This window comes from Durotheca rogersii (genome assembly GCF_024521655.1).
Source record: "Durotheca rogersii strain YMJ 92031201 chromosome Unknown GGS23scaffold_25, whole genome shotgun sequence".
Classification (NCBI taxonomy): Eukaryota; Fungi; Ascomycota; class Sordariomycetes; order Xylariales; family Xylariaceae; genus Durotheca; species Durotheca rogersii.
In genome coordinates, this window is record NW_026251256.1 from 298,770 (window position 1) to 324,174 (window position 25,405).

A 25,405-nucleotide genomic window follows, 5' to 3' on the forward strand; every position below is an offset into this window, starting at 1 on the left:
CCCCGGGGAGGAGAGAAAACCCCTTAAAAGGAAAAAAAAAAAAACCACCTACAACGAAAAATAGGACGCGCTTCTGCGGCAGGTGCTAGAGCGCTGCTGATACGCCGCTCGTCCCAGAGAAAAGCCAGCCCCTCGGCCAGACCTCGCGGCGTGCACAAGATAGGACGGCTCGTGGGCCCGCGGGCGCCGCGGGCCCCTCTCCCCCTAGCGCTCCGAGATGCGCGTGCGCGAGGTACCGAATGGCGAGGACAGCAGCGCGCGCCGGGCCCATTCGTTCGCCGCCGCCGCGGTGGTAGGGGGGGCGAGAGAGAGATCTACCACTCATAGCGGCGGCACAGAGCCCGCGACGCTCGCGGCCTATTCGCCAATTCGCGGCCGGTCTCGCGCGGGGTTCGGACGCCGCTCGTCGCTCAAGGAGCGTCCCGCGCCCCCCCCGCTGCCGCGCTCGGGGATGGCGGTCGCGTGGGAACGCAGAACGTAGATATATATGTGTGTGCGCGTATCGGCTCGAAGGGGACGAGGTGGAGAATTTGGGTCTTTCGTATTGGCATTACTCATCATAAGGCGTGGTCCGTCTGGACCACGGCTCGACGTCTCAAGTCGTCGTGTCATAGCCCGTCGTATAAATACAGGCAGAACTTGGTCTCATCTATGGTTGGTTTGGTTGCACTCGGAAGTGTTCTTCTTTCAGGTCCCGTTCCCCCTCCTCTCTTGAGATTCATTAATTCCTCGCCGTACGCCAAAAAAAAAACAACAAAAAAGTCATGCCAGTGGGGGGGATCTTCCGTCTCATGGATCCCGGTCCCAAATCATTTCGTCTGTCTTTCCTGGGGGTATTTTTTTTCTTTCCCTTTCGTTCTTTCGCGTTCATGTCACTCCGTCATTTAAACCCGGCCATCGCAACGTTCTGCATTGATCTCGTGTCGTAGTCGGACTCGCCGCCGTGGCCTCCCGACGGCAACTTCGTGCTGCTGACGCGCGACTCGGGCCGGGGCCGCTGCGATCCGCCCGAGTTCCTCCTGCGCCTCCTCCCGCTGTACGTGCTCGCGCTGTCGGGCGGGAGGCTCTCCGACGCGCTCATCTGACCGTCATCGCCGTCGATCGCCGAGGTCGCCGCCGACCTAGGCACCGGTCCCTCCGCCCGGCCATCGCTCACCCGGGCCTTGTACTCCTCCAGCGCCCGGCGCAGGATCTGCCGCATGAAGGCCTTGTTGACGTTCCGCCGGACCCGGTCGAAGTAGCGCACCACGTCCCCGACCACCATGACCTGCGCGTCGTGGTCGATCTCGATGATGTCGGCGTAGTTGGCCCGCGAGTCCTCTTTCACCCGGAGCTTGCCGGGGCGCAGCTCGATGCCCACCGGCGAGTAAGGCAGCCGCTGTCCCGTGCCTCCCTGGTCAATTCCTGGCGTCGGGTCGCCGTTGGCGAAGATGTAGCCCTGCTGGAAGTGATCGATGCCGGGCTTGGCGAATTCGTGCTTGCCACCCACGGATATCGGTCTGATTTCGACGCTGGTCAGCTCGAAGATCGACGCGGGAGATGAATCCCCAAGACCTTGACTTACATGCAAGCGCAATGGTGTGGGAAAGTGTCGCTATGGCGCAAGACGATAAATCGACTGTATCCGAGACATTTCCACTCCCACTCAAACTCTGGAGCGTCAGCCCAGAGAAACTCGAACACCTAAGATTATTGTTCCATGGTTAGCACACCGACTCTTTTTCTTTTTCGGCTCCCTGCGCGCCCTGTCGCCTCAAGCGGCTCGGGGGGGTAAGGGAGAGAGGGTGGGGGAATCACTCACGTCGCCAACCTGCAATTTCGAAGCTGGTCCAATGTCATATCCTTTCATAGCTGCGGCAATCCAGCGTCAGCAACATGAAAAAAGCACTCGAAGCGATCCGAACCAGGACGCCGACTCAGACCGCGGCGGAGGGAGGCGACCTCTAGCCCGGAGAGCAAATCGACTTACTCAAAGGATGAGCGTCGGCGCCTTCGTGCGCCGCCTCGGAAACGTCGTCCCCATACCCTGAGTCACTTCTGATAGTAGCTTGATCGCGGAGTCCCATATCTGACATGGGGAATTGTTGGATGGGAAACTAGGAAGGAGGAAAAAGAGAGAGGAAAAGGGAAAGGGGGGAAAGGCCGTAAGAAGAAAGGACTGGATTTTCCGGCGGGCGAGTTATATCGGAGGAGGAAGAACCCACGACGGCCAACGACCTAGGGGAGGTTTGTCTCGGGAAATCCCTCGGAACGCCTTCGCCACCGGTGGTAATCAAACGGACTACCTCCTTACTAGTTGTGTTCCTAGGCGGTGATGCTGCCCAAGCCTAGGACGGTCCACTCCCAGCTGCGGTCGCCTGCCGCTCTCAGTGGTCGGGAGGAGGCGAAGCTCCACCGCGCGCTGGTATCCTCGTCGAACGGTACAAGTGAGAGCGCAGGCTCACAAGGGGGAGGGAGGAGGGGGTGTACCACGGGCTGCCGGGGGGACGAGGCGGGAGAGTGGATCGTGGGTCCGTCGCGCTGGCCAGCGACGTGCGGCCACATCGTCACCGCCATTTGGCGTAGCCCACAACGGGCAACGTCCCAGACGCTCCTGAGATAGCAGGCGAGCTGGGTTCGAGCGATCGTGCATGGCAGGCGAATAGACAGAAATCTACACATGTATTATGCATATGCATATAGATAGAGGCCTCTGTGTGTGGTTGGTAGGGCCAGCGATCCCCCCCGCCGAACAACCCCTCGCGAAGCGGAAGGGGAGAAAAGGGAAGAGAGAGAGTGACAGAAGAAAAAGAAAAGAAAAGAAAAGGAAAAAAAAAACGCTAGAAAAATCCCCATGGTGGGCCTTGAGATCCCTGCATGCTCAGTGCCGTCCCGTGACTCGCGTCGTCGAGGGCAGGGCTTGCATTCGTCTCCTCTTCGTTCACGCATACCTGCGTTCCATACACACACATCCGCACATAGAACAGATTCCACATCGAACACAGACCCGCTCCCCTCTCCCTGGCCTCCCCTCTCCCGCTGCCGAATTGACCAGTCGTTCGCTCACCATGGCCCCTCCGTCTCTGCTCGCCGTCCCACATCGTCGTTCGCGTGGAGAGGGAGAAAGAAAGACAAGAGGGCAGAGACAGGCACGAAGCACGAGGCACGAGGCACGGCCGTCGAACCATACCTGCTATATATACCTACTTCACTAGCTATGCTTGGTGTATTGATTCGCGTGCTGCTGCTCGTTGACGTCAAACTCGGCGAACGGCTGCCGCGCACACCCCACGAGCGGGTATATATACCTAGCCTGGCCTGTTACCTATACGAAGCGCGCGTACGTCTCCCCGTCTAGACATGCGTGCGTATTGCCTAGAGCGAGCGCGGATGGATATCGAGTCGTTGCGTATATGGGGACACATAAAGAGAGAACAGAGGAGAGGAGAGGAGAGGAGAGGAGAGGAAAGAGGGGTGGACCCTCCTGTTGCAGGAACGCAGCAGGGAGGCCCATCGCCCATAGCGTGGCATAAATAGGTACTTCTAGAGGAGACTCGACGGGAGCGAGCGAGCAGGCGAGTGAGTGAGTGAGAGTGAGCGAGGGCGTAAGAACAGAGAGATAGATGGAGAAGATCACTCCGTTCTGTTCGGACTCAATATCCTGCCTTGCGCTGTCCGAAATACCAGCTTCCATACAGCTGCCCTTACGACCCTCCATGTTCGTTCAACATGCATCGAGGGAGTAATCAATTCCTTGGTATTCGTCAGCAGGCCTGCCGTGTCTAGAGGTATATGTGCATTTGAATCATAATAGCAAGGACAAGAATGCGTTATGTACGTGCTTAATGCTGCACATCATCGTCGCCTGTCCCGCCGGCACAATAATTACCTACCTGCCTACCTGGCCTGCTGCCTCTGCGTCTGCATACATACAGCGTCGTCTTGGAAGGGGAAGATGGCGAATGGAGGATGGCGAGCGCAAGGGGGCACGGGGCACCGCTACCATGGTACCGGCTTGTTTTTTTTCTTTCCTTGCCTTTCTCTCTCAGATTACCTCGTCTTTCACTCGGTGGGCCTCTCATGGGCTTCTGACTGGCCCGCCGGAGGGAATCGTATCGTAGGAATCGTAAGTAGCATCAAGGAGCAAGCCGATGTACATACAACTGACACTACACACCTACTTACACAGGCAATGCGTTGGCACAACACGATTTGCCTGTGACGGGGCCCACGCATATTACCATACCAGAACCGCGCCGCGCGAGACGGGCTAGCCGTTGTCGACGACCGAATCGAGAAACCGACGAGCCGAAAGAGAGCGTCGACCATGGTCATTAGGTATATATTAGGTACTGGCTTCGAGGATATTCCCGGCACCCTCGATACAAGCCATTGTCGCCAGTACGGATTGGCGCCTCAGACCATATTCTACGCACGCGCGTATGTATTAGTTCGCATCGCATCACCACCGGCCGGAACATTGACACTGACCCTCCCCACGCTAACCGCTTCACCGTGCACGACCGTCGTTCCAGCCAATATGCGAGACGCTCCGAAACCCCTCCGTCCCATCGAGCTCCCGACTCACTTTGGTCGGTGCTCGCTGTGAGGTGCTGATAATAGCCTGCAGGCTAGCGAAGAGGACATTACCGGTTGTCGCCGTAGTCGTACGGGGTGTATGCCGTTGAGAATCAATAGAGAAGCCTCAACAAAAATAACCGGAACGATATCGTATCCAGATGGAGGGTGGGCGGGCGAGGCTCCGTCTGACGCAACCTAGGCAAGCACGTAAGGCTATTGATACAGAACTCCTCAGCAGTACGTAGATCAGTCGCCAGCACTAGAAGTCCTGAGGAAGACACAACAGTAAGTGGCTGGGAAACTAGGCAGCCGGAAGACGGCAATTATCGAGTTACCCGAGCAACCAGCTAGGCCATCTCATACATAGAAAGGGTAGATGGAAGTTTACGTTAGGCGTGGGCTTTTGCCCTTCTCTTTACACAGGCCCGTGTTGTGTCGCGCGAGACGAGAGCGGTGCTCATATCGGGGGTAAGACCCGCGCATCGAGGATCTGCCTTGAGCCGCTGGCTCTCTGGCAGGTTGCCGTCTTGCTAAGATAGCGCACTGCCGCGGGCGCGCTGGGCTGCGTCGTCTGTTGCCTCCTCCTCCGTTATTCTCGCTAGGTAGATCGTGCCGTCCATCGCGGTCGGTGGGGCCACCTCCTTCTTCTTTTCCTTACTCCTTCACCTCCGCTTCTCCCTCTACTATTTCGCCGTAAAGCCAAGGGCCGGCGGGGCATTCGGGCTCACCGGTGAGCTGAGCGTGTTCGGCCGTCGTGAGCGGCTCCTCTGCTTGGGGTGTGGGGAGGCTCTCCATTCTCGCTCGCTCCGACTGGGTCTCCTTCGGAGAAGTCGCCCTTCATGGCGAGGACTGGGCTTCGGTGTTGAGACGAGTGCTCTCGGTCGAGTTTGCCGAGTGTTGGTCGAATCTCTGTAGCAAGTCCTTCGCGCCCCCGGAAGGACGGGATTCCCACGGGCACCGGGCGGGTTTTTATAAGGAAACCTACACCGCCAACTCTGTCACTCATCCTAGCCCACCACCGGCCGGGCCACCGCCTCCTACATCCTGGGCGCTCGTACGCCGCAGGGTGACAGAGCCGAATATGTGTTTTCTTTCCGGCGGGTCTGCCGAGAACAGAGTCCTTGGTATGCTCGTACCACTCCGGACGACGATGTGCCTTGCCTGCTCGCCCTTGCTCCGTTTCGATCCTGCCCCTTCATAGCTCCCCTGCTTCCCAGCCCTATCGCTAGTAACTCGCCTTTAGAGCTTCCTGACGTTAATGCAATGAGACGATACGATCCCAGATTTCGGATGGCCGTATCATATTCACCGCCTGTTTACTGCTTGTCAGTAGGCTGGCTAGTCGGGAGCGGTGGTTCGTTGATAACGTGGGGAACGGCGGGCAGCAGTACGGGTCGGGGTATCGGATGTTTGTTGCGGCTCGATGCTTCAGGACCGTCGTCTACCCCGATCAAGTTTCTAGTTCGGTAGGACGCCATAGCCCTCGGAAGGGCCGCCTAGCCTGGCGTTCATTCAGCTCGCCGCATATGGGCTACGCGCTCCGACAATGTCGGCTTCGTATCCATTACCCCACTCGCTGAGGCGGGAGATCAGTAGGTTATATAACGGAGGATAGGTTCGATTCCTAACAGCACTACTTGGTAGTCTTCGCTATTTAGCTCATCTGCGGGAGCAGATCCTGTTACGACCACGAGAGCAAGGGGGGCAGTCGATACCTCTATAGCACCCAGCCTCTTCTACGGCTAAAGGCGCACGCGTATCAAAGTTGTCGAGTACCTGGCGATATCCAAGGTCACCTTACTTCCCGCCTCGCGGCGCCTCGAGCACACACTTGCCTTATCTGCCTAAGGAGGTACCCGGGTGGGCCCATCCTGTTCCTACGCAGCCGGCGGGAGCGCGGAGCCGAAAAGCGGATTCCACCTCCGCAGCGCCAGGGCTGCTTCGGAAGGGTGTGTTCGGGAGTGGTCTTCCTACGCAGCAACCCCCCCCCCCCTTCCCCCCGGAAAAGGGGTAGGGCATGGCAGGTGGCTCGGAAGGGGATCCGTACCCCGGCGCCGATATCAGTCCATGTACCTCACGGCCACCTGCGCTGGTTTTGCTGCGTGTGCGGGATCGACTTACGGTTGTAGGGAGATAATTCGGCAGCGTATTCGTTGAAACACAACGCTCCAGCATTGCCTCTACCCTGGTGCGTACGAAAAGGGGTAGGCGTGAAAACTGAAAGTTCTATCTTAAGACTCATGTTGCCCAGAGCTATAGGTAGGCGACCACCGTAGTAATTGTAATGTCGTGCACCTATTAACGCGAATGGGGGCGTAATATTTAGGGTAAGTAACGGGCACCTAGGAAGTACTGAAGTATGAAGGTATAATCGCCCAACAGGTTGCGAATCTCCCTTGTTCCACGTTCTCATGTAGACACACAAGCCAACCCTCCAGCCGCTTTTTTTTCATTCGCATACTCCATGCTTAACCAAACGCCGCCATCCCAACTAGTCTATAATGCAAGCTTCTCGTGCTTAAACCTCTTCTTGCCCTCGCCCTCGCCGTATACGGCGGTGACGTGACCCTGCCCACGAATCTGGTACTTGTAAATCATCAGGCCTTCCAAGCCCACGGGGCCGCGCGAGTGAATTTTATTAGTGCTGATGCCGACCTCGGTGCCGAACCCGTACCTCATACCATCGGCGAAGCGGGTCGAGGCGTTCCAGTACACGCCTGCCGCGTCCACGCTAGACATGAACAGTTCGGCAAGTTCGGAAGACTGGGTCAAGATCGCGTCTGTGTGCTTGGAGCCGTGGGTGTTGATGTGGCCGATGGCTTCGTGGATATTCGAGACCGCCTTGACGGCCAGCGTGAGACTGAGGAACTCGGTATCGAAGTCGGCGTCGCTGGCGTTTTCAAGTTTCGCGGCAAGCTCGGGAGACAGCCTGCCGGCGAGCGCCGCTTTAACCCGGGAGTCGCACCGAAGAACAACCCCTTTTGCTATCAGCGCCTGCGCTACAGGCGGGAGAAGGGCGTCCAGGGCAGCCTCCTGGACTAGTAGCGTCTCTAGGCTATTGCACGCGGCCGGATAACTGGTTTTGGAGTCGACTATTACGTCGGCTGCCATCTGGGGATCCGCCGACTGCTCGAGGAATATCGAGCACAGGCCGTCCGCGTGGCCGAGTACGGGAATCTTGGTGGACGACTTGATATATCGGACGAGCTCGTTAGAACCCCGTGGGATCACCAGGTCGATATATTGGTCCAAATCCAGCAGCTGCGGTATCACGTCTCTGGTGGTGACGAGCTGGATAGCACCGTTGGGAACATCAGTGGCGGCCAGAGCTGCGGATATGACCTTGGAGATGGCGATGAAAGATTCGGTTGACTCCTTGCCGCCCTTTAGGATAGCAGCATTGCCTGACTTGACTGCGAGAGAGGCGATGTTGGCAATGACCTCGGGGCGAGCCTCAAAGATGATGAGGAGCACACCGATGGGGCAGGTGACCCTTGTCAACTCAAGCCCGTCGTCCAGCTTTGTCCTCAGCGTGATTTTGCCCACTTTCGCGCGGTCAGTCGGGGAGCGCGCACTTGGATGGCCTAGGTAGGGAGAGGGGGACTCACCGGGATCCTCGAGATCTCGAACATCCAGTATTCCTTTCAACATATCCTCCCATTTCCCTTTCTTGCCGAGGTCCAGCCTAGACACCAAACTCTGGCTGAGTTCGCCGTGCTCAGCGGCCAGGCGTGCCGCTTCGAGATCACGGGCGTTCGCCGAGAGGATCTCGTCCTTGGCCGCGGCCAGGGCGGCGTGGACGGCGGTTAAGGCATCGTTTCTGGCAGACACGGGCAGGGTAGCGAGGACGTGAGATGCCTGTTTGGCTGCCTTCGCAGCTTCTAAAGGCGACGCACTCGTCAAAGACATGATTTGCCAGTATACCGTTCTCTGATGTGTCAAGGTCTGTCTCCAGATACCTAGGTACGTAGGCAAATAGCGATGTTAGCGCATGGGCAGCCCCGAATCCAGGCAGGCTAGGTACCTGCGCCACCTAGCATAGGTGCTCAGTATACCGCTCTGGGCCTTCTAAGAGAGGCCTGCATTTATCTACTGGGTAGAGGTAGGTACCTATCGAAGACGGCGGGGGCGTGTCAAATCTTGCCCGTATTCTGCCTCCACTCACCACCTGCTCGGTGGCTTTACTCATAAGGGGGAGGTACCTTAGGTAGGTTAGGTACCTCCCGGCCTCGTACCTAGGGCTAATCGCTCCAGGCCAGCCACAGCGGGAGACGACTTCCGAATACCGATGGAAGTCTTTCGGATGTGCCTTCCGATGCCTTTATATATGTATATGTACATTGGAAGTACCCAGGTACCTGGTCGTACACGTAAATGGCCTCGAGATTTCTATTCTCCGAACCGGAAAACTGTGGCCTTGTCTCCGGATTTCCCCCCTCGTCGTCGCATCCTGCGTGCCTAACATGTCCAAATACGCCCGAACCGGCCGAGTATCGACAAGCCTCTTCGGCGTCACCTCTCTCAAGCTGACCCGACACCCAATCAACACTCCCGTCAACACCGGAACCGCTTAGAGCCGTCCTGCAACTGCGCTATATACCTACCTGCCTACATGCTATCACCTCCAGCACATTCCACGTCTGTCGGTCTGCAGGCTGTTCGTGCGAACATCACCGATATTTCCAATCTCGTCAGGGAAAAGGGTGACCGCGTAGCTACGTGGTAGCTCGAAGCGATGGACCCCTCTCTATCCCCAAACCCGCCCAAGCGTGATGGGAGGGCGACAAGCTAGCCGTTTGAGCACATAGCGCCGCCCCGAACTGGCCTTATTCACCAGCATTGACCCTAACCGTCATCCCTGACCGCTCGAGGGTGTCGGCTGCGTGCGATGCCTCCGTAGCCGTTCTCTGTACGTATCCAGCAAGCATCGCGATCCGAACCCGGCCACGAGGATACCAGATTCGGCGCAAGACCTGTTCGGCCGCGAGTGACATCTACCAGGACCTCCGCTCGTGTGCGCGTGTGCGTAAGCCTGGCTCTGCTCTCCCGTCTGCTGTGCCTTTTAGGTCCCGGCGAGTAGCCGCAGATGCATGAATCCTGTTAGGTAAGGCCTATCGTTATCCTCACCAGGGATCCAATGGGGAGGGGCGTGACGAGATTCCAGGACCGGTGGCGATGGCATCGCCAAGATTGAGCGAGTCGCTGAGGTGATCACCACCACAGTCTCCGCCGTGTTCTACGGAGACGGCCAGCTGGTGGCACCATGATGGCAGCCCCTTTAGCTATTGCCAGATGGTGAGGCCAGATCGGCACCGCACCGCGAGCAGATCGCCTCCACACATGCGTACACTGCCGGCTAGGGCCTGGCGTTTCCGGGGTTTGGTCGGATGGAACCGCTGTCGAGACCCCTATGGAATCACCGTCCCGCACTCACGTCCTCGGGTCCTCGGCTTTATCCATCCCAGCACTATCCCCGTTCCTCCCTTCATGTCTTTCTCCACACAGATCCAAACCGGCGGCTTTCAATGGCCTCGACAGGAACAGGCCTGTTGGTGTATTCCTGCCATGCATTTTCTATATATGACTTGGCCGGGTGGCCTAGGAGCCAAGCACGCTTACCCTTATTCAACCCTACTTTTCCATCCTTTTGCAATACATTCATACACGGTTACATATTCGTCGTCACTCTCGACCTTCGACTCCGTAACAAAGAGTCTCTTCCTTTGTCTTGGCTCACCACTCCTCTTGAGGACCCCTCCCCCCCCCCAGGTTCAGGTACGGCTTTCTGCCCACGATGCGTGTTAGGCAGGCCCTTTGACCTTTGATTCTACAACCACCTATGCCATCCCTCCATTAGGTTTTGCCGATATCGCTTACCGCACAGTCCCCAGTCCCCAGCCCACCTACCATTCTTGGTTTGTAGAGCAGAAGCCTCGTGGCTATGCTTGCAGAATTAGAAAAGGCGGATGAGAAGGGGGGAGACCTCGAATCCCGTAGGGCCCATACCAGAGAAGAGGACGATACTGCTGGGTCTATCACTAGCACCACCACGAACCGAGATGCGGAAGAAGAGCGTCGACGAGCTTCGCACGGCGTTCCTGTAGATGAAGAGGCCGCCGTCCCCGCACCGACGGAGCGGGCTAGGTCACAAGCATCGTCAGCTCGCTCACGGCCGTTGTCTATAGTGCCGAGGTTGAAGCGCCGGGGTATCCTGGCGCAGCTAACGCTTATTCCTGAAGTTGAGCGGCCGTTCGAGTACTCGAGGAAAGATAAATGGATGATCACGGCATTCATAGCCTTGGCGGCATGCGCGGCGCCGATGGGCTCCGCCATCTTCTACCGTAAGCAGAAACATACCCTCCGTTATACCGTAGCATGATCCGTCTTGCCAAGGAATACCAAACGACTCACGTAAGATACGTTCTTAGCTGCCCTACCGAGCATGGCTGTTGATCTCGCTGTGACGCCGACTGTCGTAAACTTGACGGTAGCTCTGTATATGTTGTCGATGTCCATCTTTCCGCTCTGGTGGTCCTCCTTCTCGGAGACGCTAGGCCGACGTAACATATATATCTCGTCGTTCTTCCTCAACGTCGTGTTCTCCCTGCTAGGCGGACTAAGTGTCAATATCGGTATGCTGGTCGTCTTCCGTGTCCTGTCGGGCGGAGCTGCCGCGAGTGTGCAAGCCGTCGGTGCCGGAACGATCGCCGATATCTGGGAGCCCCGAGAGCGCGGCCGCGCTATGGGTTACTTCTACTTAGGACCGCTGATGGGACCTCTCATAGCCCCCATCGTCGGCGGCGCCCTCACTGAAGGTTTCGGTTGGAGAAGCACCGTATGGTTTCTTACCGTGTACGGCGCTCTCGTCTTCATCCTTATCCTATTCGGCGTCCCAGAAACTCTTCCGAAGCGTCGACATGCTGCTGCTGCTGCTGCTGCTGCTGCTGCTGTTGCCTCTGTACTAGAGCCCTCGCAATCCGAAGGCTTGTCCCGCATCTCCACTACGCGTTCTGTGCAAACATATACGAAGCATGCAGCCACATGGATGAAGCGGTGTTTCGTCGATCCCCTCGAGGTCATCCTGTATCTACGTTTTCCCGCCGTGGCGTTGACCGTCTACTATGCCGCCATTACTTTCGGATCGTTGTACGTCCTCAATATCTCGATCCAGTCGGCATTCTCGCGTGAGCCATATAGCTATCCAGCGATCATCATTGGTCTACTGTACATACCAAGCTCGCTAGGCTACTTCGTGGGGTCGGTACTGGGCGGGAAATGGATCGATCGGATCATGGTTAGGGCAGCAGAGAAGGCCCAGCGGTACGACGCTGACGGCAAGCTCATCTACCTCCCCGAGGACCGCATGCGGGAGAATGCCTGGGTGTCCGCCACTCTCTACCCCGTCGCGTTGATCTGGGCAGGCTGGACACTTCAGTACGGGATCCACTGGACGGCGCCGTCCGTGGCTACTTTTTTGTTCGGATTTGGTAGCATGCTCGTTTTTAGCGCTGCGACGACAATGCTTACCGAATTCATGCCTCGCAAGAGCAGTAGCGGCGTCGCCCTCAACAATTTTGTGAGAAATATCTTCAGCTGCACGGGCGGCATCGTCGGCCAGCCCCTTGTCGACGCCATGGGCATCGGGTGGCTAATGACCACGCTCGGGTTGATCGCTTGGATATCTGGAAACTTTTGTATCTGGCTTCTGCGGAGGAATAGTCAGAAGTGGAGAGCGGAGATGGATAAGGCTCTCAACTAATGAGTCCGATATACTGTCACTAGCGTAGCGTATCATGAGACAACGAAGCGTCATTTCTTATTGCCAAGCTTGAGTTTCCCACCCCACGTGTATCCGGTGTGAAGTTACGGCACAGCGGTATTTTTCACGGCGCTATAGAATTCCTTCGTCAGACGATGACACCAGCCGAGCAGGCCTAGCATCAGTGCATATTATGACGGGGGCTCGTCGCTGGTATGGCATCGCTATCGTTATGGCATGCCGAGGTTACTGACTACTGCGCATATCACGGATATGTTTATTCGTATATATACCCATAATATACAAGTAAATACCGTCTGTATATAATGCTATCTATCCTTTCGAGGAAACGTGGAAGTGGGATCCCGCACATCTGCCTAAGTAGCAGTGGCAGTAGTTGTATCCTCCACCACCTTCTCCTCCTCCTCGGCGTCGTCGTCGTCGTCGTCGTCGCCATCGAGGGCGAGCAGCTGGGCGAGGGCGTCGAGGTCGACGTTGCCGCCGCTGAGGACGATGCCGAGGTCCCAGCCGCGGGGGCCGGCCTCGCGGGCGGCCATGGCGCGGAAGTCGGGGTCGAAGAGGGCGACGGCGAGGGGGACGGCGGCGCTGGGCTCGAGGACGAGCTTGAGACGCTCGTAGGCGAGGCGCAGGGCGCGGCGGATGGCGCGGTCGCCGACGCTGTACACGCCGGCGACGAGGCGGCGCTCGTACGCGACGGCCCAGGGCACGCGGCCCATCGGCGTGCGCAGGCCGTCAGCGACGGTCAGCGACGACACGGCGGTCACGCGCTCGCCGCGCGCGAACCCGCGCCGGGCGTCGTCGGCGCCGCCGCGCGACGGCTCCGCCCCGAACACCCGGACGCCCGTGCCCTCGCAGGCCAGCGCGACCCCCGCGAGCATGCCGCCGCCGCCGCAGGGCGCGAGGATGGCGTCGAGGCGCCGCTCCGCCAGCGGGGGGGCGGCGTCTGCGTAGGGGGGCCCGCCGGCCGAGGCCAGCTGCGCCGCCACGTCCTCTTGGAACTCGAGCCCCAGCGTGCCCTGCCCCAGCACGATGTCCGGGTGGTCGTACGGCGGGACGAGGCGCGCGCCCGTGCGCTCGACGACCAGCGCGGTCGCGGCCTCGCGCTCGCTGCTCGTGCTGCCGCTGAAGACGACCCGCGCGCCGTACCCCCGCGTCGCGGCGATCTTGGGCGGCGCCGAGATGGACGGCATTACGATGTGCGCCGGGATGCCGTTGGTGCGGGCGGCGAGGGCGAGGGCCTGCGCGTGGTTGCCTTTTTTTTGGCGGGAAAAGGGGGGGAGGGTTAGCTTACGCGGGGTTGTTGAGGGTCAGAAAAGGGGCGCGGGCAGGGCGGTACGGAAGAAAAGGGGGAGGGGTGGTGGTGTCTCGAGGGGCCAGAATGTGTGTCCGGAGGGCAGGGAACCAACGCCTCGTCTTCGGACCCGTTCCAAACGCAGACACTACATCGCGCAGCTCCCAACTCCCCACCGGGCCCTCTTCACGCACACGCTTAAGAGAAAGAGAAAGGTGGCTGATAGGGACGCAGAACACGTGTAGGCCTAGCGGGGGGAGCCGTGGGGATACTCGGGACGACCGACCGAGCCGCCGACACTAACAGGGAGTACATCACAGTGGCAGGGGTAGGGGGTGAGAGTAAGAAAACAGAAAGCCAAAAGAAGACATGCAGGCGAGCAAGAGAGGAGAGAAGAAATGCTCGGCACGAACCAGAGCTATGCGTGACGACGCCCCTCTCGGGGCCGCCGCCCTCGAGCCAGCCGGGCTCGCGCTTGAGGCGCTCGATGGCGTGGAAGGCGCCGCGGGCCTTGAACGCGCCGACGCGCTGGAAGTTCTCGCACTTGAACCAGAGGCGCAGCGTCGGGGGCGGCTGCGCGGCCGGGCCGGGACCGGCCCCCTCCGAGGAGTCCTCCTTCTCCTTCCCCTCCTCCTCCTTCTTCTCCCCGGGCCCGAAGGTCGACGCCGTCGGCAGCGCCGCCGACGGCCGCGACGACGTCCACGGCGATACCGACGACGCGAGCGCCGACAGCGACCGGCTCGTTACCACCGGCGTCCGGTGCACGAACGGCTGGATCAGCTCGCGCGCCGCGAACACGGACGTGCGGGTCAGCGGGGGCGAGGTGGTTGGGTCGGCCATGGCTTCTTCTTCTTCTTTTCTTTTCTTCCCCTCTTCTTCTTTCTCCGTTTGTTTCTCTTTATCTCCTGTCCCGCTTTCCCGGCCTCTCTGCCCTGCGAGATCTCCTTCGCTCTCTTTTCCTCTATTCCCAAGGGGTGTCCGGAGTACCCCTAGTAAGACGCAGAGCAGTGTACTGAGAGGGGGGGTGGGGGGGATATATATACACTGGTAGGCGGGAGGAGGCAAATGCGACACTAGAGTCGCGCGAGCGCACGGCAGCGCCGACGACGGCGGCAACGACCTGGTACAGCTACGGAGTCTCCCTGGTGATCGGCCCCGTGCCGGCCGACTCCTTCGACGGTAAAGTAGGCGAGATGGAGAGAGCGGGCGGGTGGGCAAGGCAACGGCACGACACCCTCCTAACTGACATAGGTGGGTGGTGGGAGCGGGACCGGGAAGGGGACCGGTGGATTCACGGGCGGGATAAACGGACGATAGCCAAGCGGTTCGAACCAGTCAAAAAAGGTCCAATTTGAGATCCGGGTCCGATAACGGAGGGTGGGATAAGGCTCAACTGTCACAAAAAAAAGCCATTGGGGAGATCTCGACTACGGCCTCCCAGGGAAAAACAAGGACAGACAGCAAATCTCAGCTACAGAGATCGTCGACGGGCGTTGGATCATGTTACCGATAGCCTTCACACAAGAAATGTGACACTGGGGAAGCCTGAATACATATACCGGAGCGATTCCTTCTCTCTCTCTATTCTTTTTATTTTCCTGCCTCCTTCCCTGGGGACCCTAGAAGGGTTACAAGGAAGGCCGGGTTCCACAACTCCTGCGTAGCTTGAAACCTAAGAGCGACAGCGTCCCCTTTTCCAGCGAGACTGGCTCGTTCAACAGAGTATTACGCCAACCCTCATTGGTTTTGCCGCCCGCCTAACCCCCCCCCCTTTTTTTCCCTTTCCCCCATAAGGCCAGACCCGTTTAGTCCTGGTTCTCGGGCCGGAGAGACCTACAAGTTGATATAGTTAGTAAACTGCCTGTCTTACGTTGTTGCTTTACGTAGCTATGAAGTGACCCGTCCGTTGATAGGTGGGGAAGCTTCTCACCTAACAGCCTTGCCAGCCTTCCAGATCTCCAGGTTGCGGATCTCCTGCATCTCAGCCTCAAACTTCTCACGGTAGTCCGGCTGGCTGTTGTACTTGAGCGATCGCTTAGTCTCGGTGCCATCCTGGACTGAGTCGTACAGCTGGTTGAAGATGGGCTTCAAGGCCTTCTTGAATTTCGGGGTCCAGTCGATGGCGCCGCGACGGGCGGTGGTCGAGCAGGCCTCGTACATCCAGTCCATGCCGTTGGCGCCGATCAGGGGGTACAGGCTCTGGGTAGCCTCCTCGACGGTCTCGTTGAAGGCCTCGCTCGGGCTGTGGCCGCGCTCGCGGAGGACCTCGTACTGAGCTAGGAACATGCCGTGGATGCCACCCATTAAGCAGCCACGCTCGCCATACAAGTCCGAGTACACCTCCTTCTCGAAGGTAGTCTTATAGAGGTAACCGCTGCCGATGGCGACACCGAGCGCCTGGGCCTTCTCCTCGGCCTTGCCGGTGACGTCCTGGAAGACGGCGTAGGACGAGTTGATGCCGCGGCCCTCGCGGAACAGAGACCGGACGGTCCGCCCCGATCCCTTGGGGGCGACGAGGATGACGTCAATGTCGGTAGGGATGTCGACTTTGGTGATATCCTTGAAGACGGGAGAGAAGCCGTGGGAGAAGTAGAGGGTCTAGTCGTCATTTATCAGCGCTCCCCCGGGGGGACTGGTTTTAGACACGTATATGGCTCATTCTAGAGCGTACCTTGCCCTCGATAAGCTGGGGCTTAATGGAAGGCCACGTCTCGCTCTGAGCGGCGTCGCTGAGCAGGTTCATGATGATGGTGCCCCTCGATATGGCCTCGTTGACCTCGAAAAGGTTCCTGCCTGGGACCCAACCGTCCTGTACCGCATCCTTCCACGATCGGCCGCTCTGTCGGACACCGATGATGACGTTCAGGCCGTTGTCACGGAGGTTGAGGCCCTGGCCGTGGCCCTGCGAGCCGTAGCCGATGAGCGCTAGGGTGTCGTCCTTGAAGTAGGTCTGCAGGTAGGACGTGTATTAGTGGCCGGAGCTACAAGAGTCACTAGCTAGGGCCGCGTCTGGTGCCCGGCCGTAGGCGAGTAAGGCAACCGGGTTGACTCACCAACAGCTTCTCCTTGGGCCAGTCGGCGCGCTCTGCAGCATGGTGTAAGCCAGGAACCAGCTCGGTTGCGTATACGCCTTACCGTAAACCACTTCGGGTGTGCCGGCGAAGTCGATGGTCTTCATGCCGCGGACCTGCTGCTGCACGGCGCTGGCGAGAGCGGGACGAGCTGCGGTAGCTCGGACGAGGTTGGGCGCGATGACGATAGAGCGTCTCTGCACTACCGGCGACGCCAGCCGGCGGGCCAATTGGCTGCGAACAGCTCTGGAAACCCCTTTCGAAGCCATCGTAGGAGGATTAGACGGGACGGAGAAGTGGAGGGAGGTAGGACGAACTCGACGGACGAGCAGGAAGCGAGTATAGGGAATTATAAATGTTCGGCCCACCTAGTCATCGATTTTTTTTTGGCCGGGTTTTCGCCTTTTGGGGTTTTATTTCTTCTTTTCGGTTTTCTTTTTTTCTTTTCTTCTTTTTTTTTTTCGATCCCACTATATTTTTAGGCTCCGCAGAGCTCCCTGGGACTGCCGCTTCGGCGATGCGGGAGATGTACCACCTCAGCCAAGGGGCTAGAACTATATACACCTTGCCAGCCGGCATCAGGAATCAGCGTGTACTTTTACTACCCCTTTCGCCTATTGCACCGGTACAGTCATCCTCTACGGAGTCGCATAGCTACATCTGGGAAAACCCCCCGTTTCGGGGGTGGAATTCTCCACTTTTAATGTCTAGACTTACACCCCGATAAAATGAGGTATCCATTTAATACATATTACCGTTAGCGTAATATTATGGCTATGAGAAGCTATGCGACTCCGTAATCCTCCTTTGATTCAAGTCGTAGCCAACATGGAACCTCTTGGCACTGGCACTACCTCCTACATCGGAGTAAGACGTCCTAAGGTACCTACCGTGTGTGAGTAAGCCTATTGAATATCTCAACCGCCTTATAGCTCTATCCGCGTTCTGCTCACCTCCTACTACCTGTCTTGGAATATACGCAAGTCTTACTATTCTCTTCTCAACTAGCAGTGGTCTTGTTACGTGGTAAAAAGTACGTATAAAGTCTAGTGTAACATCCGATCATGGGGATGTTCGCCGTCCTGTACATGTAGAGAGAGGAAAAACACATCCCGCTCCTTTTCGTTCCAGCGTCAACTCCCCCTCTATGAGTGCGACTGTCTACCTGTCTACGTTCGAAATGCTGTTGGAGAAGAGGCTGCCGCCCCTATCCCGTGGTGTAGAACATCTGAGAGCTATGCTTCCGGGGCCCCATCCAACCGGTTCCTCCCGGATCGCCTGCTATGCTGCCCATAGGTATAATTTCGTTGAGAATCTACTCCTACGCAATGGTGCCCTTGCCCTCGGCGGGTCCTTGTCTAGGCCCATGAGTAAGTAGATAGTTATGTCGTGACGATGGGCCGTGTCGCTAATAGTCCCTTGGCCCTTCTCCATTCCTACTTCTTCCTCCGCCCAGTCTCGTCTGATGCTTGAGCGTTCTCCCCCCCCCCCCCGCGGCCCCCTTCGTGCGCCCCGTCTTTCCTCACCACTACTACCCCCACCCCCGAGTAGGCCATTTTATCCCAAATCTGTACTTGTGGCAGATAACATGCCTACTCCGGCATTCTGCCGCGATGTGAACATGCGGGATCGCATGCAAGTTCTATAGTATCATCAAATAATCGAGCCCTTGGTAACTCGCCTAGGCGCTGCCAACGACCACGCGATCATACGAAGTGCCGCGTATTGAGCCACCACTCATCGACGCCCGTACGTTCCGCCTAAAGTTATCTCGACTCTGCCGTAGGTCGTCGGCGGCCTCTTTGTTGAGGGGGTCTGACGCGTTGGGCTCCAGGAACAGGAACTGCAGGCCAACGATAACGGCATTGAGGTTCAGAACTGGCTTCCAGTCCTCGCGGAGGATATTTAAGCACACCTTGCCCTCGAGGTCGATGTTGGGGTGATATATCTTTTGTTGACATCGCACCTTGGGTGGCTCGTGTGGGTAGCCTTGGGCTAAGTTGAAGGTGAAGGTAAACCGGCCGCCGTGGTAGACGCCCTCGTCGGGCGTTATCTCGAGAATGAAGTTGAGGATATCATCCGGGTTGGGGAATTCGGTCTTCATCGTCGTCCCTAAGGACAGCTCGGAGAGATCTACACGTAAGTTTCAAAAAGGCGACTGTCAGCATCCTCCGTCGCAGGGTCGAGATATTTGCCAGCCCAAAGCATTGTGTTACTACTTACCTTTCTGGACTCTGAGTTCGGCAGCCGTCACCTTCTTCTTCTTCCCACCAGCGCCCTCGGCATTTTCCACCTTCTGCTGCTCCTTTTTCTACACAGATAATGTTAAAACCTCACGGCGCAGCAGATCACGGAGACATTTTTAACGGACCATAGACCATATTTTCAACATCTTGGCTGTCGAGGGGAGGTGGGTCTACACCAGTACGTAGAAGAGAGAGAAAGGGGGAGGCTGTACGCCGACCTCGAAGTAGGGAGAGAAGCAAGATAGCAAGCAGCTGCCGTCGGCCGTATTCACTAGTTCGATCAGCTGCTCTGAGAGTGCGTGAATTGCAGGGTCGGCGCGAGCGAGCTGAGGAGCGTGTAGTCTCGCTGCGGCCTTATTCCGAGCGTGTCGTGGGTGGGGAGGCGGAGACGGGTTTGGACGAAGATTGCACGGCGCGCCGGAGTTTGCAGACACGTTCTGTCGCGTTGGGATAGTACGTAGAAGGCCTAGGCGCCAGACGGGAAGCCTTGCGTCGCTTGGGTTATACAAGGAGACCGAAGGCGAAGGAGGGATAGGGATAGGTAGGCAGAAGGCGAAATCCACTTAGCAATAACCTGGCGATGTTTACCTAATCTGCACTCGGACTCTGATTGGGTATCGATGTGCCCATCGCCACCAGCTTTGTCAGCGGCCAATCAACAAGGCTCTTCGCATAAGGCAGACCGGAGAGGCTAAGCCGATGCCCAACCTTCGGGCCAATTACGGCTCGCCGACCGACGTCCCATTTCCCCCCGTAATATATGGGGGGGGACCTTACCTAAGCTTCCTACGGTGCGACGATGGAAATAGCCTCCATCTTTCTCTACCACTATTTCCGTATAGGTATGCGTAGGTAGGTATGTAGCAACCTCACCACCACCGTCCTCACCACCCTCGTCATCAACTTGCCACCACCACCCCTCTCCCGTACCACCTACCACAGTCACCCGCCCTTGTAGTCTACACAACGATTCCGCACGACAAATCTGCACTCTAGGGAGCTCTTCGTTATTCTCCTAGCTGTAGTACCTACGTTTAGGCAAGCTACGGACGGTCCAGATCAACCCCGGCGATGTAAAACCCTTAACGGGCAAGGTCCCGAGACCTGAGCCAGACGCTCCTCTAATCCGCTTCCTCCCTACCCACCCCGAGCAGCATAGGTCTGCCCGACCACCTCCCCAGTCCTATTTTGGCCCTATTCGGAATCCTATCCTCGAGGCTCAAACTCCCGACTGTCTCTTCTAGACCAGACCCTTGACACAAGAAACCCAACAAGAAGGAACAAGGGAAAATACCCAAAAATACAAAGACGCGAATGCCAGTTGAGAGCCTCCAGCAAATCCTGCCAGAATAATAGTACACGAGTAATCAAGCGAGGAAAAGATTGCGGGCACAAACCAAACACCCTCTTTTTTCCGATAGTGGTATGACAACATCAAAGTCGATGGAGACGAATAGTTAATCCCGAAGGGAAGAGAGACGGCAAGGAAAAGAGCTTGGGTCGTGGTCGTACGCCGATCGATCGTCTCTCGGCAAGTATATTCTTCTGCAGCCGGCGTAGGATGCAGAGGAAAGAAGGGATAGGAATAAATTCCTTTAACACCATCCAGCGGATGCCGGCTCCGTTCGGTAGTAGTGGCCGTAGAACGTGGATCTGACCGGCTCCCGTGGCTTACTGGCCTTGTTTGCTGCATCTTACGAGCCACAAAATCACGTCGATCCCGACAGTAGCGGGAAAAAAAATCAGAAAAAAAAACCAACCCGGGGTATCTATTTCTCTCTTCTGCAAATAACAAAACAGATAAATGGAGGACTACCCCTTCGAGAAGAGGCAGAAGAGACGAAAATGGCAACGGCCAGGCGACGAAAGTGGGCCTCTTTAGAACCCTCCGAACGGATCGTCGCGGAAGTAATCTTCCTCGCCGCCCGCCCGGCTGCTGCCAGTGTAATACGAGTCGGTGCCACGGGTGCCACGGGAGGCGTAGCTATCACGATGGCGGCTGCGGCTGCGGCGGCGGCGAGCTTCCTTGCTGCGACGGCGCGCACGGTAGCGCCACTCATCCTGCTCGTCGGGGTGGTCTTCGAAGCGCGGGAACGTAAGCGGGCTGATAAAGGCTTCCATGCGCACGGTGCCGATGGCCTCGAAGAAGTTGCCCGCCGCCGGCCGCGACGACGCCTCCGACGTCCGCTGCGAACCGCCCGCGCTGCTCATCACACCCCACGTCGTCGACACCGCCGTACCGCCGCCAACGCTCGAGCCGGGCCCTTGCGACGGCCCGTAGATGTCCGACGAGCCAGCCGTCCCGACGCTATTGCCTGCCGTGCTGTTTGACGACCCGTGGTATGACGGCGTCCCGTGGCTCGCCGACCCTGCCGGTCCCGAGAACCCCCGGAAGGAGAGCGGCGGCGGTACGTGCCCGCCCGTATTGCTCCGCTTGCGCCCATGCAGCACCACCTGGTTCGCGCGCTCGTGAACACGCTCTTGGCCCCTCTCGTGGAACCGCGGGATGAAGGGCGGCTCAGCGGCGTCTCGCGACAGCTCGCGCTGGTGCGTCGGCACCGGTGCCGGCATCGGCGGGAAAGCTTCTTGCTTGAACGCGAGCGCGTCCTCGAGATGGTTGGTCGCGGGAACGGGGCTGCGGCGCGCCATAAGCGCCGGGTTCTTGCCCTTCGTCAGCCGGATAGAGTCGCGGATACCCGGCCGCTTCGTCTTGATCGGCGGCGCCTCGAATTCTGGGGCGGGGCCGATCTTCGGCATGCTAGGCGTCGGGATGATCTCGGGCACGTCCTGTGACGAGTGCGCGAGAAACGAAAGCGCCGTCAGCCATAGGTAGTGACGCTCAGCCGTCGTAGCCGTGAATTTCAGCGCCCTCTGTGGCGTCAATATGAGGATAGACCGGTTGAAGATCTGCGTTACACCCTTCGGTGGGCCGTTGTCATCCTTGACGTCCAGCACCGATTGTATAGCCACTGCGTACGCACACGAGTTAGCCGGATCGCTAGTCGGGAGAGGGATACCACAGCTTGGATCGGGAATGCTTACGCTTTCGACCGGGTTTGCCCATCAGCGCCGTACCGGACGCTGGCTGCTTGCTACTCCACAGGATCGCACGCTCGTATGGTGCGAGCCATACCCATCGCTTGTGTCGATCATTGCTATTTTCTTCCCCACGGCCGGTGCCTTCGGCCACGCCAAAAGACTTGCGTCTCCTAACATACTTATACATCCATTCTCCGACCATTGTCTGCGCGATCGCCTCTACCACGCCCGAAGTCTGCTGGGTGCTGTTAACCGAGGCCATATTCGTGGTCTCCGTGTTGGCCGTGTTCGTTGACGGCTGAGATCTGTGGCTGCGGTAGCGGGGCTCGCCGTTGCGGGTTCGTGGCGAGGTTATGTCGTTGGTCGGGAGCGGCGGAAGACCGGGACTCTCAGGAGCCTCCTCCGAGGGCGACATTGGCGGTGGCGAGCGGCTGCCCTGTCTCCTGTGCTTCCGGTTTCCGGGTAAAGCGGTGGTAGATCGCACCTTGCGGATGCTATTGGTGCGATACACACCTCTCTTGCCCCGACGATGCCACGCCTCGCCACTATGAGTGGGACTATGTGGGTCGTCACTAGGCGCACTCGCACTGAACGGCGGCTTTCTCGAGCTCGCTCTCGTAGGGATGGGGAAGGGCGGGTCTCGCGCTTCAAGCACGTCGGGGCTGCGTGGGCGGCCCTGATGTGTAGCAATGCCACTCTGGATCAGGGCTGACTTCCGCATGACACTGGCTCTCGAGCCAGTGCTCATACCAATCGCCCTCTCAGTTGCACGGGTCGCCAACTTGAGATTAGGCCTCTGCAGGCCCTCTGGAGAATCGGCGAGGCGGAAAGCGTTATAGGCCTCAGACGGCCCGACCCTGCTCATCACGCTCGTCGACTGTCTGTTCGTGGTCTTTGGCTGTTCCGGCGAAGAGGCCATTCCTGAACTAGCTCGCTTGCCAGCTTTGCTAGGCCCGGTCTTGGGTCTCGGTGCAAGTGCTGTGCGGTATTCAGAATCGCTCTGGTCACCGTCGAATTCATCGACCTCATCTGAGCTTTGGGCATCGAAGCCCGCAAATAAGCTACTAATACGGTGGGGGCGCCTCACAGGCGCTTTGTGGCTGGACAACGGGCCATCGTCATTATTTCCGGGATACGCGTCTCGCGTCTCCGCTTCCGCCGTCGGCGATGCTGGAGGCGAGGAAGGGAGTTCGGAGAAGCTCCGCCTGTTGCTTTCGAGGCGGCGGGGGTTCCGCGGGGGAACGTGTCCGGGAACAGGGGTGAAGGCCTTCGTCTCGTCGATTGCCGAGGTAGCGGTAGGGGATGTAGGCCTCGAGGTAATGGCGGAAGGATGGAGGTGTGGCGGCAGCCTGTCAAGTCTCTTATCGACGCGGATTTCATCCGTCTGAACCGAGGCAGAGGCCGTGGGCCTGGACTCCAGGATGGAAACCTGGCACCCAACGTCCTTAACATACTGAGGCAGACGGTGTTCGTGAGGCGAAGATGGTCGGCTAGTTGGGGGGATGATGCTGATGCTCGGAATCGGGAGCGGCATCAAGGGCTGCGGTTTTGTCGGCACGGGATCAGTTTGGGTAGCAATCGACGTCGATACCGCCGCGTCGCTAGGCTTCACGTCGATCATAACCGGGCTTGAAGTGGCTAGCGTCGGTGATGGCTTCTCTGCCGTCTGGGCAGCCGCTGATACCATGACCTTGACAGCCTTAGGAGCTTCCGACGGCACTAGCTTATTGAGCTGTACTCTCTTGCGGCTCTGGTTGGCCTCGATCTCACCGTCGACTCGATGCGGACTCTCCAGACCTGCAAGTTTCTCGGCCTTGGATACGGGTTCCGGCGTCGATGGTTTCGCCGGGGCCAATTTTGGTGAGGGCGGCGGCGAAAACTGAACGCCCGTGTCGGTATATTGCACCTTAGGGGCCGCTACCATGTCCTCGTCGTCCTCGCGGATGCCCCCCTCGAGCCTGTCGAGCACGGTCTGGTTTAGGAAGACCCTGCTCCGCACAACGCTACGTGGGCGGATCTGGCTTTCGATGCTCTGATTACGCCGATGTGACTTCGACATCAGACTGTCCCTACTCTCGTTTCGATTATGCCTCCTAATTGACAGCACACTTTGACGACCTTCGGGATCCGTCTGGTAGTCATCGTCGGTTGTTTCGTCAAAGTTGAGCTCATCGGCGAGGCTGTGGCCGTTGAACTTGCCGAGACCGAGTCCGCTCACCGTGGAAAACCGGACACTGTTGGTGATGCTCATCGTACGTACGCTAGCGCCGTCGTTCTCCTTCCCGGCATCTTCCGCCTCGGTCTCGGGCGGGTGGTTGAGGCCGTTCACTTGGGCCGTCTGGAGGTTTGCGACCTCCTCGAGGACGACCCGAAGCCGGCTCTCGGCGACGTGGAGTTTCCGCTCATACTTGCGCCGCTCCTCGTCCCAGTTATCCCTCTCCTTGGCCCAGAGGTCATGGACTCTCTGCGAATCCTCTTCCTGGCTGCGGACCCTCTTCTGTGCCGCCTCGAGCCGCCTCCTAGTCTCCGTTATGGCCTCGACTGCCTCGTCGCGCTCCCTTGATAACTCGCCCAGAGCTGACGAAGACCCTCCCTCGAGAAGGGAAAGCTGCCGCTTCAAGGACCTACTCTCCTTAGCGGTGTTGCTCAAATTCGCCTGCAGGGACTCCTGCTCCTCTCGGGTTGAATGCAGCGAAGACTCGAGGCTCTCGATGATCCTTAGCTTATCTTCCTGGTCTCTCCGCAAAGCTAATATCTCTGATACTAGGTTCGCATGGAGGGTAGGTGTAAACCGACGAGGATCTAGTATGCTGATATTCTCGTCGGTTGCGATATCTTTCGATGACCGCTTGCTGTTCTTGTCTGTCTTGCTGTCGCTGAGCACCGGCGGCGGGGAAGAAGCGATGCCCGGCGGCGTGACAGAGCGCCGCGACCGTTTTGAGTTCCGTGAGGGGGTCCGGTACGGCGTCTCCGTGGGAGTCGGTAGCGACGCGACGGCAGCACCGCTCAACTCGTCGTCAGTCTCCCATACAGCCATGTCTGTTGCTGTTGCTGGCTGCTACGACTACGGCTTCTACTATTCCGCGGTCTTGTCTGGTTTTCCCCGTTGAAGTTGGGCCCCTATGGAACACACACACTTGGAGAGAGAAAGCAGGTAAGGCGAAGCCGCATCGACCGTGAACTCGCAAGTCTTTTGTTCGATATTAGCAAAGGGTCCAAACGCCCGTCTCCACCATGCAGACCCCTGTTTGCAGTGGGGTGATTGTGCTGGACCGGGAGGGAGTGGTGATGTGTGTGAATGGGCTTTGCATTAATACAACTATCTCCACCATTAGCACTAACCGGTCTAGAGACAGCAGAGAGCAGGGGGTAAGATGAGCTTGGACATCTCCAAACCTACCAAGCGCGAGAAGTGATA

At 58.2% G+C, this 25,405-nt stretch overlaps 7 protein-coding genes across 7 annotated transcripts; 1 reads left to right on the forward strand and 6 right to left on the reverse strand.

The window, feature by feature from the left end:
• Positions 1-746: 746 nt before the first annotated feature.
• GGS23DRAFT_241256 (uncharacterized protein) lies at positions 747-2,370 on the reverse strand. Its single transcript, XM_051512172.1, has 4 exons — positions 1,970-2,370; positions 1,802-1,851; positions 1,565-1,683; positions 747-1,499 (listed from the first exon to the last, which is right to left on the reverse strand). The coding sequence occupies exons 1-4, from the start codon at positions 2,073-2,075 to the stop codon at positions 881-883; spliced, it is 894 nt and encodes a 297-aa protein (XP_051368962.1). The 5' UTR covers positions 2,076-2,370; the 3' UTR covers positions 747-880.
• A 4,356-nt stretch (positions 2,371-6,726) lies between these two features.
• GGS23DRAFT_581789 (gamma-glutamyl phosphate reductase) lies at positions 6,727-8,869 on the reverse strand. The gene is made up of 2 exons (XM_051517205.1): positions 8,169-8,869; positions 6,727-8,105 (listed from the first exon to the last, which is right to left on the reverse strand). The coding sequence occupies exons 1-2, from the start codon at positions 8,467-8,469 to the stop codon at positions 7,057-7,059; spliced, it is 1,350 nt and encodes a 449-aa protein (XP_051368963.1). The 5' UTR covers positions 8,470-8,869; the 3' UTR covers positions 6,727-7,056.
• A 1,392-nt stretch (positions 8,870-10,261) lies between these two features.
• Positions 10,262-12,546, forward strand: GGS23DRAFT_241541 (major facilitator superfamily transporter multidrug resistance). The gene is made up of 3 exons (XM_051512174.1): positions 10,262-10,335; positions 10,459-10,901; positions 10,989-12,546. The coding sequence occupies exons 2-3, from the start codon at positions 10,502-10,504 to the stop codon at positions 12,317-12,319; spliced, it is 1,731 nt and encodes a 576-aa protein (XP_051368964.1). The 5' UTR covers positions 10,262-10,335; positions 10,459-10,501; the 3' UTR covers positions 12,320-12,546.
• Positions 12,547-12,696: 150 nt separating this feature from the next.
• Positions 12,697-14,471, reverse strand: GGS23DRAFT_606997 (tryptophan synthase beta subunit-like PLP-dependent enzyme; the record flags this gene model as incomplete). The annotated part of the gene is made up of 2 exons (XM_051519980.1): positions 12,697-13,592; positions 14,045-14,471. The coding sequence occupies 2 exons, from the start codon at positions 14,469-14,471 to the stop codon at positions 12,697-12,699; spliced, it is 1,323 nt and encodes a 440-aa protein (XP_051368965.1).
• A 485-nt stretch (positions 14,472-14,956) lies between these two features.
• On the reverse strand, positions 14,957-17,235 carry GGS23DRAFT_581799 (ketol-acid reductoisomerase). The gene is made up of 5 exons (XM_051517206.1): positions 16,767-17,235; positions 16,685-16,716; positions 16,303-16,581; positions 15,562-16,229; positions 14,957-15,464 (listed from the first exon to the last, which is right to left on the reverse strand). Exons 1-5 carry the CDS (start codon positions 16,969-16,971, stop codon positions 15,437-15,439), a joined length of 1,212 nt encoding a protein of 403 aa, XP_051368966.1. The 5' UTR covers positions 16,972-17,235; the 3' UTR covers positions 14,957-15,436.
• A 974-nt stretch (positions 17,236-18,209) lies between these two features.
• On the reverse strand, positions 18,210-19,507 carry GGS23DRAFT_581803 (ubiquitin-conjugating enzyme). Its single transcript, XM_051517207.1, has 3 exons — positions 19,074-19,507; positions 18,926-19,013; positions 18,210-18,835 (listed from the first exon to the last, which is right to left on the reverse strand). The coding sequence occupies exons 1-3, from the start codon at positions 19,092-19,094 to the stop codon at positions 18,384-18,386; spliced, it is 561 nt and encodes a 186-aa protein (XP_051368967.1). The 5' UTR covers positions 19,095-19,507; the 3' UTR covers positions 18,210-18,383.
• A 1,319-nt stretch (positions 19,508-20,826) lies between these two features.
• GGS23DRAFT_599629 (uncharacterized protein) lies at positions 20,827-25,024 on the reverse strand (the record flags this gene model as incomplete). Its single annotated transcript, XM_051518952.1, has 2 exons — positions 20,827-21,917; positions 21,991-25,024. 2 exons carry the CDS (start codon positions 25,022-25,024, stop codon positions 20,827-20,829), a joined length of 4,125 nt encoding a protein of 1,374 aa, XP_051368968.1.
• Between the last annotated feature and the right edge of the window lie 381 nt (positions 25,025-25,405).